At 40.2% G+C, this 17,732-nt stretch overlaps 1 protein-coding gene across 4 annotated transcripts in view; it reads right to left on the minus strand.

Moving 5' to 3' along the window:
* SLC39A10 (solute carrier family 39 member 10) overlaps positions 1-17,732 on the minus strand; it is a 53,538-nt gene that overhangs the window by 13,414 nt on the left and 22,392 nt on the right. For 3 of the 4 annotated variants that reach the window (XM_056350147.1, XM_056350148.1, XM_056350146.1), the window contains exons 2-5: positions 8,511-9,578; positions 7,256-7,457; positions 1,438-1,607; positions 104-322 (exon numbers count right to left, since the gene is read on the minus strand). In XM_056350147.1, coding sequence (XP_056206122.1) covers positions 104-322; positions 1,438-1,607; positions 7,256-7,457; positions 8,511-9,569 — 1,650 coding nt within the window. In that variant the 5' untranslated portion in view covers positions 9,570-9,578. The remainder of the gene's footprint in view (positions 1-103; positions 323-1,437; positions 1,608-7,255; positions 7,458-8,510; positions 9,579-17,732) is intronic. The other variant, XM_056350150.1, reaches the window with a different exon arrangement.

The raw sequence follows: 17,732 nt of genomic DNA on the forward strand, positions 1-17,732 counted from the left end.
CTCACAGTCACAGAATGATGCCTCTTCCCACAGCCAACCCCTCAGCGCTCAGAAGGTAACTTCAGGGACACATTTTAAAATAGCATGCAGTTTTAGTGCGTACCTTTTGTTTATTGTAATGCTTGTACATTCTTATACAGTGCTCAATGATGAACAAAACATAAATGCCTCCGAGTGCCACAAGACCTTTCAGCACTGGATCATTCTCTTCTAGAAAGCCTTCAGCCCGTGCTCCGTGTCCGTGGGCATGTCGATGAGAACGCTTATGTTCATGAACATGACCTTGGCCATGGTGGTGACTGTGGTTGTGGCCTCCATGGGACTATTGGGTGAGAAAATAACAACACAGCATGGTGCAATCAGGAGACTGAAATGGCTCCAAGCTCAGAAGAAACAACAGGTACCCCTGCCAGGAATGCAGCGTAGAAAGACTTGAAAAGTTGGGTTGTGGGTTCATTTGGGGGGGGGATTTGTTTGGTCTTGTAGTTTGGTTTGTGGTGGGGTTTTTTAGGGGTTTTCTTCTGTTTGTTTGTTTGTTTGTTTACTACAAACACAATTTACCGTAGATATTTTTCATTAAGACTATTCATTACCTTAACAAATAAAAAAACATTCTTCTGGGAAATTTTGGCGGGGTGTGTGTGTGTGTGAGATAATCTAGCTTCAGCTTTTTTCTGTCATAATGCTGAAGATAATGAGACTAACACTCAGAAACGTCACAAGGAATTACCATCCTATACTCCCGTTAGCAACCAAACCTCATGTTTTTTTTAAAACTCATGATTTTTTAAAACTATTACAGTCAATTACAACCTCAATTCTGATCTGAAATATTCAAAAAACCAAAACAGCATGAACAAAGATTTGTATTAAAATTTACACAAAGAAAACCTGTAAACATCAGTCTGTTTGATGAAAGAATCAAGGTTAACAAAATTTTAGGAAACATTTCCCCTTCTAAAAATTATGGTACACCATCACAAATTAAAAACTGCTTACCTTCCTAGGAACTTGGATAGTATCTCGATTCAGTAAGTTAGAGGTTACTTTCTCCCCAAAAGCTAGTAACCACAAAGGTTAAGCCTTCTGACCTAGTTCTAAGTGGTACGGACACAAGTACCAGTGGACACAGGACAATAATACTGCTAACTTTAAAATACTCTTGTTGGTCTCATTAGGTGTTTTAAAATACTGTGGCAGACGTTAAACTATGAATACGCAACTTCTTTTTTCCTTTTCCTTTCAGAAACACACATTTCCTTTCTTTTAGTTAACAGAAAGTCTCAAGACTCTGTTTCGGGATGCCCCTCATATTCAAGTCAAGATACCTCTGCATCACTGAACATTTATTTGTTGATACTTGTCAAACAGTTCTTTGAAAATTCTATACTCCATGAAATTACAGTTAAGAATAAAAGGTAAAGAGACTGTACTTACATGTGGCAACAGATGGAGTAGTGCATCTCCACTCATTGTTCCTACAGCCAGAGCTACCAAGAAAGTTAGAAGAAATTTGAAGCACCATTGGTTAATGATGGGAATCAAGATCACACCTAGCAAGGAAAGCAGGCTAATGACGGTGATAGAGATGATACCACAAAACCAGGCTGTGGGAAGAAATGAACACAGAAAGGTTATCAGAACAATACTTGTAAAACTTTTAAGACTGATAAATGACTTTCAGCTATCTCTTAAGAAGGTGACCTTCCTTTAACTCAAGTTGTGTCATTGTTCATTCAAAAGTGCTGAAAAATAGGAAAGCAGTACTGAAGTCCACAACAAAAAACACAGAGGCTGGTTCAGAGTACAGTGGAATATAGTGAAGGACATCAGAAGGCAATCAGCTAAAACCAGCAATTCTTCCTGACTCTGAGTTCCAGGCTTAGCTCTGTAGCCCTTGATGAAACACAAAAAGCAAAAGATTCCATGTTGGAACAAAAACATCTCTGGTACTTAACTAGGGCTCTGCAAGCACTAAGTTAATATTTAACATTTGGTTTTTACACAATTCTGATGCAAAATTTCCTGAAATCAATATTGCCCCTCCTTTGTTAGAAGCAACATGCTCGGTTAGGCATCATTCTTTTCACCTGGCGCTTTGAAACACATTTTTATTCACGAGAAGTAAGACAACCTTTGACAGAGAAATTTTGAAAGTCAAGTGCTATAATAAGAGCTTGAAGAGCTGAAAGCAACTTGCTACCAACAAAAAGCAGTATCTCTTTTTTCTGAGAACTTCTACTGTTGTCATTAGATGAAAAAGTGATAATGGGATATGGTACACTCAAGATAATCCTGTTAATAAGGGAAGATGTGCAAATCCCTGTATGATACGGAAAAGAAGAAATTACACAAGAAACAGATCTTACGAGCAAAACAACATGGCGCTTCCAGTCAGCATCTCACCTAATAAAAATATTTTTTCTTCTGCTTTTCCAAGTCACCAGTAAGGCTACGAATTAAAAACTGTTGCGTTTTCTTCCCCTCTGTCTCTACTTCTCTATCACTTCCCTTGTTTCTTCCCATCACAGAAGTCAAAGACCAATAAGTAAAAACTGATAATTCCAACAATACAGTTCAAAAGGTTCACAGTCCCAAAGACAGGAATAGTTAGTTGGTGCTTCTATTTTACAAACATTAACTGTTTGGGCCGAGAACTTTCATGAACATCATTTCCTCAATCTGAACTCCCCCCGCTGCCCCCATCCCCTTTATTTTAAAGCAGGGGTCCTCAAACTACGGCCCATGGGCCCGATACGGCCCCCCAGGGTCCTCAATCCGCCCGCCCGTATTTACAGAAACCCCCCCCGCCAGGGGTTGGGGGGGGGAAACCAAGCAGCCGCAGATGACTGCCTGCCACTGCATCCGCGCCGGCCCCCTGGTTAAAGGTTTGAGGACCCCTGTTTTAAAGTTTTAGCCTAAACACTTCAGGTTTTTCCCAGGCTTTTTCCTTGCTTCATTTTTAATCAAAAATGTCTACACAGTTTGGCAACTTCCATTAAAATTAACAATTCCTGATTTAAAATCATTAGCATCTCCATGCTTCAGTGCATAATCTGATTTCTCTTTACATCTATGAGGGTCCACTCGCCTTTGATGCAGGGGGGAAAATGTCCTGGGAAATGGGGGGGAAGGAGAGGAGACAGGAGGAGTGAGGATGTTGTAGCTGCTCCATGAATCTTGTAATTTAGCAGTCAAATGTCCCGTGAATTCTGTCTGTACCAAAAATGCTACAAATCAGATGTGACAAGACTGCCAGTGGACCTGCGGCTGCTGCAGGCCTGGCGGCTCAGCACCAAAACTTACAATATCTGCCAGTTAAAATTTTATTTTGGGACATTCACCCTTACACAGTCTGTAGCTGTCGTTCCACGACAGTGCAGAAATGGAAACCATCCAATTCAAATGCAAAGGGTCCAAGAGCATATCCACCAGGAAAACCTGATGGGAAAAAGCTTTAGAAAGCATGCGGCATGCACCGAAATGCATACTGACATCAAGGGGAAAAGGGAAAGCTGGTAAAAAAGGCAAAGGCTGCCATCAGATGGGAACTAAAAGAACAGAGACTGGAAAATGAGAATATAAAAGCAGGTCTAGAGTGGGAGCAGGACCCTGCCGACCAAACTACCACTACTACGTAGCCTGGGTTCATCCCCAGCGCGCTTCAATCACAGACGCTGGATTTACAGGCTCTGCTGAAAGAAACACCATACATGGACTTGTAATTCAATACTGTATCGTGCATGCATGCACAAGTAGCCCAAATAAAAATTACACAGTCATCTGGCAGGACACTGGATCTCCAACCTGGACACAGACATCATGACATTAAATGCCAGGTTAGATGAGCAACAGCCTTACATGGAGACAAATAGAGATTATTCAAACTAGCTTAGGTTTCATATATCCTAGCATAGATTTGGCAAACGCCTCTCTGAAGGGCTTACATACTCTTAGGAATGATACAGCATCTAAACGTGGCACCATGATTAAGATGAGGTACATGAGACCTAGCGTACGGAGTCTGTGCATCTCTCAGATCTTGGTTGCCAGCTTCTGCCTCTGTTTAAACTCTTAAAAAACGCCATGGAACCCAAATTATCAGCAAAAGGTTGCTGTCAAGTCAATGACAAAACACTTACTATATACAAAAGCTGTGCAAGACCCCACAATTACATATATGTACACATACTCTTACCAAAAGGACTGCTGAGGAAGAGGTATGACAAAATTCTGACACAGAATTTTATTGAAGGACTTCATTGAACTGCAGTGTTCAAAACACTAAAATATTATGGAAGTGGAACTCATATGCAAATAGTATGAACCCTGCAAGAGCTCTTAAATTATTCAAGATCCTGGTGTGTAACGCTCCTAGGGATACTGTATAAAGCCTGGTCAATGAGGTGAAGTTATTATGCACTGGCTTATAAAATATTTCTGTGGAAAAACCAAGAGGGAGGTGACCAAACAATTTCTTCAGTAAGGGACCTCTGTTCAGACAGTGGGTGGCAAACAAAAGAGAGCTGCTGCAGCAGGCACCTGGCAGGCTGCGGGCGGCTCGGGCACTGCGGGCTGTAACGGGAGCGCAGGCTAACAGAAAGGCTCCACCAAAGCAAAGCCTTCCTGGGGTCGGGCGCGGGAAGCTCCAGGGAACTCTGGCATCTGCACAGGCAGATTTACAAGACAAATCTGATCTGAAACACTTTTGATCAACAGCTCTAACTGATCTCCATGTTTAAAGAAAATCGCTTGCTGTTGTACTTGTACCATTTCTGTTAGCTTGACTCCTAGTAGGGGGGGTGCCTTTCTTCTCAAGGTAAGTTGTTTAGGAGCCCTCAACGGTAACGATGCCACCCCTTCCAACAGGCACACTGTGAAAGCTCAGCTGTGTGTATAAGCCCTTGAAAATCCTCTATTAGAGGATGTTATAGAAAGAAAACCCAACACAGCTTCGCACGTTTTTAGTCATCGGTTAATTAAATTACATCGCTTTAGAGAACTGCACTGTCAGAACTCACAGAAACCTTACAGGTTAGTATCGATGAATAGAAGCGGCACTAGTCTGTAAGTTCTGTTGGAAGTTGAAAGCTTTAATTAAAACCAAAGAAAACCACAGAAAGCCAGTGTTTAAAAATGTCTGCATCCTCCTGATTTGGCAAATATTTCTATCTAAAAATGTTTACATTTGCCTGGATAAGCAGACATTCTCATTTTAGTAAAATCCTACAACCTGCAGGTTAAGTTACTCTATGACTGACAATTGTCCTACACCTCCCACAATCCCCACATACCAGTTATGATTTCTTATTTTGTGATTTACTTCCTTACTTAAGAAGGGAAAATGATTATTACATCAACTGAAGTCCCACTGCAGTCAATACAACAGTATCCAGGAAACTGCTACCATCACCTCATCAAGCTGATCCAGTTTAGAGGTTACTGTTTGTTTTCAGAGCCAAATCAGTAAGTTAAAACCCAATTTTTTTACAATTAACTGGCAAATACTTTACTTATATTCAAGGTATTAGATGCTGTGAAACATGTTAAATGCTCACAATAAGCTTCACTACTTTTGCAAATTAACTCTCTTAAAATGTTGAAGGTCTTCAAGCTGAGTTATTCATCAGCTCCCTTACTCATTACAAGAAAAGAAAATTCTTTTAAAAAGAATCACTCATCTGTAGAAACTTCTAATTAAACTGGTTCAAAGCATGTGCGACATGGCGGTTTTGTACATGGTTTCAACATTTTAATTGGCAGAAGTTGGCAAATCCTCTTGGTAATAAGGCAGGGGTCAGCTATGAGACTACCCCACAAAACAAACTGCTGCCATATAAAACACACGATATATTCCATTTACAGATACCTTTTAACAGTTAACAAGATAGCAGCTGTGTCACTATAGGAGACTTATGTGTAACAAGTTAATTATTTTAATGACTCCAGCATTGTTAAGAAAAATTACCAGCAATATGTTTATTCCAACAGATGTTGATCTATGAGAATGTAGTCCAGTCACTTAAAACTATATCTAATGATGCTAATTAAGAACCTATGTCCTAATCAATAGTCACAATTAGCAATATTTTTAAAACATGGACACTGTACCCAATATTTTTTAGATTTTTAATATTTCACCACAGCTAAACATCTGTCAACAGTTCCATTATAATTTATGACAGATAGCAGTAGTAACCATATATTTTAAAAGTATACTCATCATGAAATCACAACAATGGATGCTGCCCTTAAAGTAACTGCTTTAACAAGAGTAAAAATATTTCAGCTTAGAACTATGGTAAGAAGAAAAAAAAAAATCTCTACTGATTTTTACTCTAGGCACACACACAAAAAATTAAAACTGCCAACAGAGGATTTTGATTGAATACTTCTTGTATGCTTAAGAGAGGAGTAGTATAGAATAACTGACACTGGAAATCAGAAAAGAGAAGTGTTGTGAGAAACAGCAATTTAAGTGCTCTTGTATCTTGCTTAAGTCTCCTTATTTCCTAAGTTCAGAAAACACTCTGGATGTTATATCTACAAATTTGCATCACTGCTACAATACAAAAATGGTAGCACCTGAAATCTTGTTTTCCAGTGAATGAGCCATGATGACAGTGCTGTTCTCTATTCCTGAATGAATACATCCAGGTAAAATTTATTAAGAAAATCTGTGCCAAAGTAACACTGCAACTTTGCACCTTTGAGATAAACACGTGGACTGCCTCAGTCATACCAAGAGAAAGACATATTTTAAATGATGGAAATAATCCAGACTGCAGGTGGGACTTGCTCCTTAGAGGTCCTTCTAGCTCCAAAGGTTCTGTCCCTGCAAGAGAGTCCAACCTCCTCAGGTATGTGGGAATAAACCAGGCCAACATGCCTGGACCACCGGCCCAATGCCAGGACATTAGGCCTCAATGACAGAACACCAAAAAAAAAAAAAAAAAGAAATAAAAATAAGCAAACATTAAATAAAAAGTGAAAATAATGGAAAAGGATTAAAAGGTACAAGAAAGAAAGGTATGGCTCCCTGAGCCATGGTTACACAGGAGAAGCTATTATAGCTGCAAACAGGATACTCTGTCTCCTGACTTGAAGTAGCATGCTGTCTCAAATTTCTTCTAACACACGACACTTCAACTATTCATTTACTCTAGTCAATGCTAAGTTGTATGACATTTCAAACTTTGAAGTTAATATTTACAATGCAAAATAATTTTGAAGGCTTTAGATGTTGCACACCTACCTGATGCACCTGTTTTATCTTTATTTTCCATTGACGCATTTTTACTTTTCATAAAATCTTCAAGCTCATCATAATGTACAATACAAAGCCGCCTCTCAATCTGGTACAGCAACGCAGGGCACATGTATATAAACAATTCAGGAGAGATTGGAGAGCTGGTTTCCAGGCCATAGTGCCTTAGCAGCTGGGTAACGTTTAAACACTGCAAGCAAATTGTACAAACAAATTAAATACGAAAGCAACTATTTCATTAAAAACTACAGTTATGGAAAATTTAGCATACAATTTAAGAACACAAAAGAGAAAATCTGGCCCACAACATCCCACCAGTACTAAAACATGTCTAAACTGATCCAGGTGGTTTATGAGGGGGAAGAGACAGTAAAAGTATCTGCCCAGCAAACTCAAGTCTCCAAACGCCTATATAATTTTTGATAAATGTCAATGAAAATTAGTTTATATATTCTTTACCATCACAGAATACAAGCAATGAAGAAAGAGCAACAGGAAAGGAGCGGAAGAACACACAGCCAAAATAGGTTTTCTAACACTTCTTTACCAGCCAACCTTCTGTGCTTGCAGCTTCACGTTTTAATTCACTGAAAACCTCAAACTCGGCACTCACTCCATCCTTTCCTATCCTGACTTCTAGCTAAAAGCCATGGTACCAAACTGTCCTGCTTCTGCAGGTAACTATAGGGCGGAAGGGGAAGTCTATCTATGGTCCTGGCAGAAACAACAGATGCTGAAGGGAGAAATGGAAGAGCTTACGCCAAGTACAGTGCTACATCTACCTTGCTTCATGATCTCTTAGGACAAAGAAATTAGAAGCATGTTGAAAAGATGCAGGTGCTTCTCTTTGGAAAGAGTCTGTGCAGTTTCCAAGAATGTTAACGATCTTAGATTCAGAAAGAAGTCCAGAAAAGGTAGGTGTCTGTCTGGGAAGTATTCATGACTACTGGGAAGGGAGACCCCCCACCTGTAGCAGGGTATCTCAGAAAGCTTTAAGGATCTCCTTTATACAGATAAATAGGCTAGAAGATCGATTGCTGAGAAAAGATGGGTGAGAAGCCAACAGAAACGAAAACCCCCACAGTAAGCACACAAGGGGGGCAGGGACCTCCAGTGCTCGCACTCCACTACTCGTATTACGCAGCGGCCGCGGAGGTGCTGCCGTGCTACTTGTGAGTGTGCACCTTCAACTGCTCCCTAGCACAGCGGAAGCCGACTTACCGGTTCTCCATTTCACACTCACCTCTTCATGATCATGTTCGTCTTCATTGCGATCCTTGTGACTATGCGCTGAAGAAAGAGTATGTTTTCTGACACTAATCTGCTTATGAGGTGCCTCTCGCTTGCTGGTATGGTGGTGTCCATCCTCATTACCTAAACTGGAATCTTGATGTCCATGACTAGAACGATCACTGCTGTGTTCATGATGGTGCACATGCAAGTGAGATGCATCATGTACATGATCATGTTTATGAACACGATTGTGCTCATACTGATCACCTGAATCATGATCTGGGGCATAATCCCGGGTAGCATCTCCTGAAGGCTCACTGATCTTCTTTTGCTTCTTCTTCTGTTTCCGTTGTTTTCTTTCTGGCTGATCCTGAGTTGTGTTTGTCTCTGTTGAAGGTTCATGGTTCTGTTCTCCATGTTCGCTATGACCAACTGAATCGTTACGAGAATGATGTGTACCATTATGGTCATGATGATGTAGACGAGGGTGGTGGTGATGGTGATGGCGGCTCTGGTCGTGCATGTGTTTGCCATCATCTTTTACTGATGACACTACTGCGTCTCTCTCAGGGTCACATTTACGGTTTCTCTTTGCAGCCATACCAACCACGGTTTGGTTTTCCGAATCTGCGTGGCTATGAGGATGGTTATGAGAGTGAGAATGCTTTCCCTCCTGTACTTCTAAAGCATATAAGTGAGAAACATGATCATGGCCAATATCGTCATGACTGATCATCACTACCTTTACCTCTCCTAAACCAAGGCTAATTAACAGTCTTTCCAGGCCAAAAAAAGATAATCTTCCATTTTCACCATAACGCTCAAAAATCTTTTCAATGTAGTATTTCTGTTCATTTTCAGCTTCCAACGTTGAAAATTTACTCGGCACAGATTCTGTTCCTCCATTCTGGAAGTAGGATGCATTTGAGATCTGATAGTCATTATGGTAGTGTACACGTTCCTCTTTAGGACCATGGTCATGTCCACCTTCATGGCAATGATTGCACTGATGAAAGACAAATGTCAGCAAACAAATGATGCAAAATTTTGTGTGCATGTGTACCTTCATCTCTGTTTCCTACAAGAAACACAAGGGGAAGCACTTAGGCGTAAAAGCAATCTCAACATTTGTACTACACCAGTATCAGTCTGGTACTCATTGGTACCAACTGAATGACTTGCAAATCTGTTTAGATACTGGTATTAACAGAATGACAATTGTAGGATTTTTACTGCAGAAATTGTGCTTATGTACTTTTCTTATCCAACAGTAAGATAGGCTCCATGTGTTTCAGAGATGCACTCTTACACAGCATACTTACGAGCCAGTTACAAGAAAAAGATCAGCTCTTACAGTCAGTCATATAATTTTTTGTGTGTATTTTCAGAGGCACCTATGCTTATGATAACCTGTAAGATTGGAAATCTTGTTAAAACACAGGTTATAAAAGAATAAAAATTATTTAAAACCAACAGTTCTGTATTTTCTTATTTATGGGGATGACAGGCTGATAATAAGTTGAAAACCCACACATCATTTGTTCTCTTATATGCTGCTAAAATACCTCCACTAAACACACACACAATTCCCTATTTTCATTAATAATTAGCGATTATAAAATAAGTTGCCATTAAACAACTTCAATGTATTGCTTAAATGTTCGTATTTTAGTATTTTTTTAGTACTTTCACTTCCATTGAGTTACTGATTTCAAAGATCTACATGGATGTTAATTTAAAAATAAGGATATACAGAAAACGTCTGTTTATGCAACTCAAAAATACTGTTCATGCTGACAGTCTAGCTCAAATTAGCTAGTACTGATTTTCAGAATTTGTATCATCTAGACAATGTGGCTTTCAATTTAGTATTAAACGTAAGAACCTTACTATTCAACATCAGGTAACGACGAGGACATGGCAGAAGTCTTGTGTTCAGAGTTGAAAACAATTCATTATTTTACAAAACTTGACAGGTTTATTTTGTTTACATCTGCTAGCAAAAAAATTTCATAAAACTGAAATAATTGTTATAAAAGAAGCTTCTAAGAAAAGAATTTCCAGGTTTATGTAAAAAATGTTATAAAACTAAAAAGCTGAAGATAAGCCAAGAGCTGTACTTTATGACTTGTATTTGCTAGAGACTTATATTGGGTAGAGAACAACCTCTAAAATACATGGGGGGTTTTTTTTGGGGGGAAGAATCCTTTAAATCCTTTAAACGCTCCCAGGGGTTTCTAGCAACACTTAAATTGCTCTGCCTGGTACCAAGCCAAATAAAACACGTACCATTTACAACTGCTCTGCTAGATAGATGCAGTAGATCATCAAGCCCTCCTATCGGCAAGGGAGCAGACACCTAAAAGAAGGCAGCACGGAACATCCCCATCGATCTGAACAGTTGAATTACTTTATTTTGAACAGTTCAAGAGAGTTAACTAAAGTAGATAAAGGAAACAAGTGCAGAAGTAGGGCTTTTTACACGTAACTCGTTAAATTTAGAATATGACCGAGAAGGAAAGGAGAGCTGAGAGGACAGGAGCTGCAGCCACCCTGCTTTCCGTACACTCAGATGCTACCAAAACACTGCAGCAAATGCAAGGATGTAAGGGACCAGGAAAACAGGTGAGTATGCTTCCAGCTCCTTCTACACCGAAAGCAGCTTTAGTTCCTTATGTGCACCTTGACTACAGCTGTGACCGACCCTACGTTACAGGCATGGGTGACCTGGCCAACGCACCCTAAAGTGCTACAGACTTTCAGACAACAAAGGGGAAGTGTAGTTACCCTTCTCAGGCCCACCCCAGCTGCTAACTAAAACATGCTTCATGAAATCAGTCAGGAAGGTGCTTTGCAGCAAACCTCAAACATTTGAAGTCCTTTTACGTTTCATAAACCATTACCTTGATGTTTTGTGCTTAAGCACTTGCAACCACATTATTGCACACACAAAAAATAAATCTCTTGGAAGCTCCTATACTTGCAGCAGGTTGACAGAGACAAGGAATCAGAGGGAAAAAAAGGGCTACCTTTTAATGACTTTATACAGCCAACAAATGAGTTAACAGAGAAGACTGGTGAAGAAGGCTTTCCTGTTAACCTCTACAAATACAAAAGATGAAAATTCACTTTTCACTGGAGTTTCAAATGCTTGCAAGATTAAAGAAAAAAAAAAGTAAACTCTCTTTTGCAATACTGACCCAGTTACAAACATAAGATCGGAAGAATATCTATCAAATGGAAGCATCTGTATCAAGAGTAGATGCCAGGGACATCAGATAGGTTAATGGGTAATCATTGTATACTGCTGCTTTACTTTTATTCACAGCTGTTCAATCACCGGTCTGGAATGACCCCAGTTTGCCTCCAGTTCAATCACCCACATTCCAGTTACTGATTTAAGGTCTGACAAACGTTTTCAAGTAATTTAGTACTTTTGAGTTCATCCCCAGAATTTCCTGAGGTCTTACTTTCATATAGTCTTTCTCCCTCACAAGACTCTGTTTAAGGCATCCTTAATGTTCTTTTGAATACATCACTGGGATTAGTACCGAAACATTAAAAGCATCTCAAAGCACCTTCCAGAACCTTTTTCCGTTCTCCTTAGATGTAACAGGTAAGTACAGAGTTGTTATTGATGGAGCAAAAAGAAACAGGTTGCAAATCTTTATCTGAGAGTCACTGGACTGAGCCAGCCCCTAGACCGTATACTGTCTGGGAACGCATGCCATAACCTTTAAATGAAGAACATATGCTCTCCCTCACACAGGCTGAGAACCTGGGCTCTGTGACTTACATCATCCCAGAGGGCAGAAACATTCTGGCAGTAAGGAAAGGTACCGGATCAGGAATGTGGCTGGTGGCAGATCAACAGAGCTCCGCATTTCTATAGGAACATGCTGATTTTCATCAACCGAGGATTTACAATGTTGAATGTTACTTAATGTGAAGAGCAGGTTCAGGATCTGGAATAAGCAGTTAAGGTACATGCAAGACAGGTGAAAGCCCTGGGGGAAAGATGAACTTCCATACGCTTGCACAGAGGCCAGCAGCAGCAGGTAAGTACACATGGTATACTGTAATGCTCTAGCAAACTGTTCAGTATCTTAACTTCAGCATCTCAGTACTGAAAACAGCATCTGAAGTTTAAGTAAAATCCAGTTACTCAAAGGGTACTACTTCTGCAGGTAAGATACCTTTCCTCCCCTTTTGCCACATAGTGGTAACATAACCAGAGCAAGTGAAGTCAAATCATTCCCATTTAAACAAGCACAACCCTGACTGAAATATCTCCACCAGGAAATTCATGACTCAAGCATGATCATAATCCTTTTCACAACCTCGTGATCTTTTTCATGTGACTGTCTCATACAATACTACTAATACATTACTTTGAAACTTTAGTCATGCATCTCTAATTGTGGCATTCAGCTTTGAACGGTACCTTTTCTCCATGCCCTAGTGGTTAAAACCATTTGTAACCTATGATCATGATTCATTGCTGAAAAACATGAGCTAAGCATTATCAGACCAATTTCAAAATCAATTAGATGTCTCACTGTTTTCAATTAAAATAGTAATAACCCTAGCACAATATTTTAAATCATCTATTATGTCATCTTCTGTACCTGCTGTTGTAATTTTTGCTACAGAATAAAGATGCTTACAAAACAAATGCACTCATCGTAAAAAATCTCAAAGAACTCCTAAGAGAACAGATTATTTATTTGCTTCTTTTTAAGCAAGCTTTGTTAATTCTCTAGGCAACCGTAAAGAGCTGTCATCTCTCGGGCAGCTTTCGCACGTGTACAACACGGGAAAGCTGCCGCCCCAGCTCCGCCCACGTCAGCGGCGCAGCGCTGTGCGTGCCTGGCCTCAACAACAGGGCATGGCTCCCAAATCCCGCCGCAAGTGCGGACGGGCAGCCCGCGGACAAGGCTACGCCGCTTCTGCCGATGGCTGCTGCCAGCCTTTGCCTCGCTGCCCTCCCTCCTGCGGCGCCCGCGGCCCCGTGCAGCGCTGGGGAAGCGGCGGCAGCCGCGGGGCAGCGCCCGGGCCCGGCGCTGGGAAGTGGCCCCCGGCCGCGCCAGCCCAGCGCCCGCCCACCAGCGGCGTGCGCCCCGGGGGACGGGGGTGGCGGCTGCTTGGTTTGGGCTTCGCAGCCTTTTTCATCCTTTGCCTTGGCCCCGCGACGCTTCCCCGCAGTGCCTACTGTTTCAGCCGTGCCTCTTCTGTAGCCCTTCGTTTTCGAAAAGACTTCATGTAAAGCCTGCAGTATGCACATGGCACTGGCACTGAACGCGACTTTGGAATTTTTGAACCACCGGAACTGATTTCTGGGATATGATCGTAATCGCCAGCTGCTTCACTGAGACTAGAAAACTAGTTCAAGAGTTAGGCTTTCCTTAAAACAACAAACTTGGGTTCAAATAATGTGGTCATTCAGAGCCTGAACCCAACCGAAAGTCACATCTCCCATTTTAGCACCTGCAAGCCACATACTATAGCATTTTCTGTTGGCACACAACGCTGACTAGGATGTTTTAAATGCCCAACTTTCCTCCACCCCCCAACCGCCCCCCCCCCCCCCCCCCCGTCTGCTCCCAGCAATTTTAATAACCTGAAATACTTGTAACAGAAGTGCACTGGACTTCCCCCCTTCCCATGCTCCCTCCTGAGTCATTTTCGTTTCTCTCCCTTTTTGTTCAACTTCCTTTCCTTACTTTCTCTGAAGAATGTTCTGCTTCCCCCCCCCCTTCCCTACCTGCAGACGAGAACTTTAAAAAAATGTCTTAAGACTCCTCTCAGCAGTTACTCAGCTTGAATGCCAGCAGTAAAGCGCCTCAGCAAGACTTCATGGGCAACCAGAACTGTCACACCACCACCCAACACATGCTTCAGCTAAGGTAACACACAACTGAGAAAGACTAAAGGTGTTAAAAATAAAGCAAAAGCAATGTTCTCACCAACCCAAGATACTGCCCTCTCTGTAAAGAGCTGCTCAGAGTAACAGCTCTGTAAGAAATGGTTCTGTTTCTTTTTAAGAGAAATATTCTTTGAAATAAAACTACTGACTACATAAAGACAGTTTTTACTACAATTCCTGAAAATCTGAATTCTTTCTTATATTGCAGGTATTTATTCCAACATAAACACAGGAGAGATACCTGCAGCCCCCCACCACTTCCACTCCAGCAACTCTGCAGTATTTCATACTAATATTCAGTTAAAAAAAAGCCTAGAATCTGAAAATCCAAGCCCTTTATTTCCTAAATTTCAAGTTTCTAACAAATGCCAGAATATCAAGTCCTACTAACCTAGCCCACATTATTATGATAAATTATTTTTTAAAAATTACTGTGATATTTAAAATACTGCTGTTACTGGAAGGCACTTTAAGAAAGCCATAAAAACATTTCATTAAATAATAGTCTCTTTTTGTTTTACCAGACTTAAGCTGACATCAGCTTCTGGACGTACAAATAGGCAAACATGCTGCAGATCTAGAAAGTTACAATTAACAATTTCTAACTTTAGTTCTCACCCATCTCCTGTATTTTCCTCCCTCTTCAATTTCAATGAAACCCAGGTTTGTGGATTTAAGTAAAACTCATTCATTTGAAAATCTACAGCCCAGTAGGAGGGGCTCGTTGTAAGAACAGACCATTAACTAACTGATCCAAGCCATATCTGCTAAGTTAATACCAGATAAGACTTAAATAGTACAGAAGGCATTTATGCATAACTGAACACCCCATGGAATTTTTTAAAAAATCTGAAATGTGAAGTACTTAAAGTGCCAAATCCCAAGCATACTAGAAAATGATCCTAAAGTAGCAATCTACTCGCTCAGTTATCCAGAAAGGGGCACTGATTTTATTTTGAACGTAAAAAACCCTGGACAGCCTTCTTTAAAAGGCACGCCAGTTACTTATATATTAAATAAGCTATATTCAGCAACTTAAGTTGCTGAGTACAGACTCCTTCTCAGAGCTCAGAAGAATGTAAAAATATCAAAACAGTTGGAAGTTCTGCAAGTCTTAGTTCTGGTTAACAGGAATTAATTTTCAGTTCTTCATATATAAACCGTATGTAGACCATAGAACATCTATTAATGCACAAAATTGATAATGGAGCTGGTTTGCTTTTGTGCCAATATTGTGCTGTTTAACTAGGTCCTATTAAGATACCAGTGCTTGTAAGAATGAAATACCTGAAAGGAAGAACCAGTTACACCTGCATTTTAAGATTTTATTTTTCCACTGAAAGTAAGCAAATGTTTTTGGTTGAACTAAGGCTGAAGTTCAACAAATATTTTAAGATGCTGCTGCTGTACTTAAAGCTGCGGTTCTGCCCTCCCCCACTGCCACTTTCATTCCTTCCCATTCCCACAGACCCATTTTGTATACCAGCACATTTGTTTGCTGATCTGTTCACTATGCAGCTGTACAACTAGATTCTGCTGAAAAATAGCCTAGAAAAAGAAACAAAGATTATTTTCAAGACAGATTACTTTTCCTATCTGGTTCATTGTGCAGCTGCACAAACACCCCAGTCCAAAAGCATCCTTGCTTTTGGTGGCAACACCAACACCAGCTTACAGACTAGGCTGATCTGCAGCCTAACAGAGTATTTTGGCAATAGCACAAATAAAACAACTGGCCACCTCAAAATGTATTCAAATAACACTGAAAAAACAGCAGTGGATAAATTTCCTATTGAAAGCCATTTGACAACAGCTTCTCCAACTCCCCCCACAGTACAGAATACAGTAATGTTTGCTATCAAATGTTACAACCAGTTGTTATAGAAAGAATAAAAAATACTGCAAACTGCTACACATATTTCATCCTAGTGGTATGTTAAAATACTTGCGGTATGTTAAAAAGGCATTAAAGGCATCTCTTTGGTATGTGTTTAATTCCTACACTATTACAATAAAAATCCCTCTATCACAGCTACAATTCAGAAAAGGAATCACACATGTCTACTCTTAAGCTGATGACTTCTCTCAATTCAGAAAAAGATTATCAAAGCTATCAAGTGTAAAAAGTCCATTGAAAAGTGGGACCAGGGCATGTGTTGTTCGGTTTTTTTACCTGTGATGTGCCAAATTAGTGCCTGGTGGTTTATGATTAAAATTATTAAAGTCCATTTCTAGAATGCAGAATTTGCAAATTTCTTATTTGATAATTCATTAATTCAAATCTGTATTTTTAAATAGGAGATTTAATTAATGAATGACTGTCACAGACTTTTATAAAGGCCCTCTATCAACATGCCATTCAAATAATTCTTAGCAAACTCATTCTGTCAGAGTACAAACCCAGAGAACTACTACGATTCTTATGCAAGAACACAGCCTTCTTTTCCTAAAGGAAATTTGGGAGACAACAGGCAGCCTCTGAAACCACTCACATCCTGCATTAGTGGGCTCCCAAAGCCGTCTTTGTTCGGTAATTGTGGGAGACAAAGGTGTTTGTAAAGACATCTCAGCAGATTCAGCTTAACCAGTCTGATGCGCAACATAAAATGGTCCTAAATATTACAACAGGCAGATCCACCAAGGAAAAGCCCCACTGAACCAAAATGTGTAACTTCCATCACATTCCAAGTAAGACCTCAACAGAAGTCACGACACTGCCTGGCTCTTGCTTATTTTAGCCATAGATATTGTTAAAACAGGTCTGTGTGATGATCGAGGCAACCACTCAAACTGATGCAAATACTGGTTGGCTTCAAAAATCACTCACCATGAACTACTGATCTTTCTTAACAAGGCATTAAAGCAACTTTGAAGGGACACAACTTTGAGGCAAATGAATGAAAATGTAGTATTTAATACCCAGTATTACTCTTACTGCAAGATTAGAGAGAGAAAAGGGGAAAGGAAGCACAATCCTTAGAGCCTTAATCTAAAATGCAAGTAGAGATGTCATCCTAGCCAATCAAATTAAAAATACTGATGGGCTAAAAATCTTACAATCTTAAAAATACCATTATGCATATGTATCTCCCTGTGTCCACCACTGCGCAAGTGCACACGTATTCTAACAGCAACCCAGGCAAGCAAGGACAGATACTATGGAAAGCGAGACTGTTACCAGTTTGGCTAAAGCCATGTTACAATTCGATATATCTAACCTAGACTATGCTGTGTAGCTTTATGATTTGATCTAATATAAAATCCTGGCTTTTACAGCACCTATAATTCGGCACATACTTCTAGTAC

Source organism: Falco biarmicus, chromosome 8, assembly GCF_023638135.1.
Source record: "Falco biarmicus isolate bFalBia1 chromosome 8, bFalBia1.pri, whole genome shotgun sequence".
Lineage (NCBI taxonomy): Eukaryota > Metazoa > Chordata > Aves > Falconiformes > Falconidae > Falco > Falco biarmicus.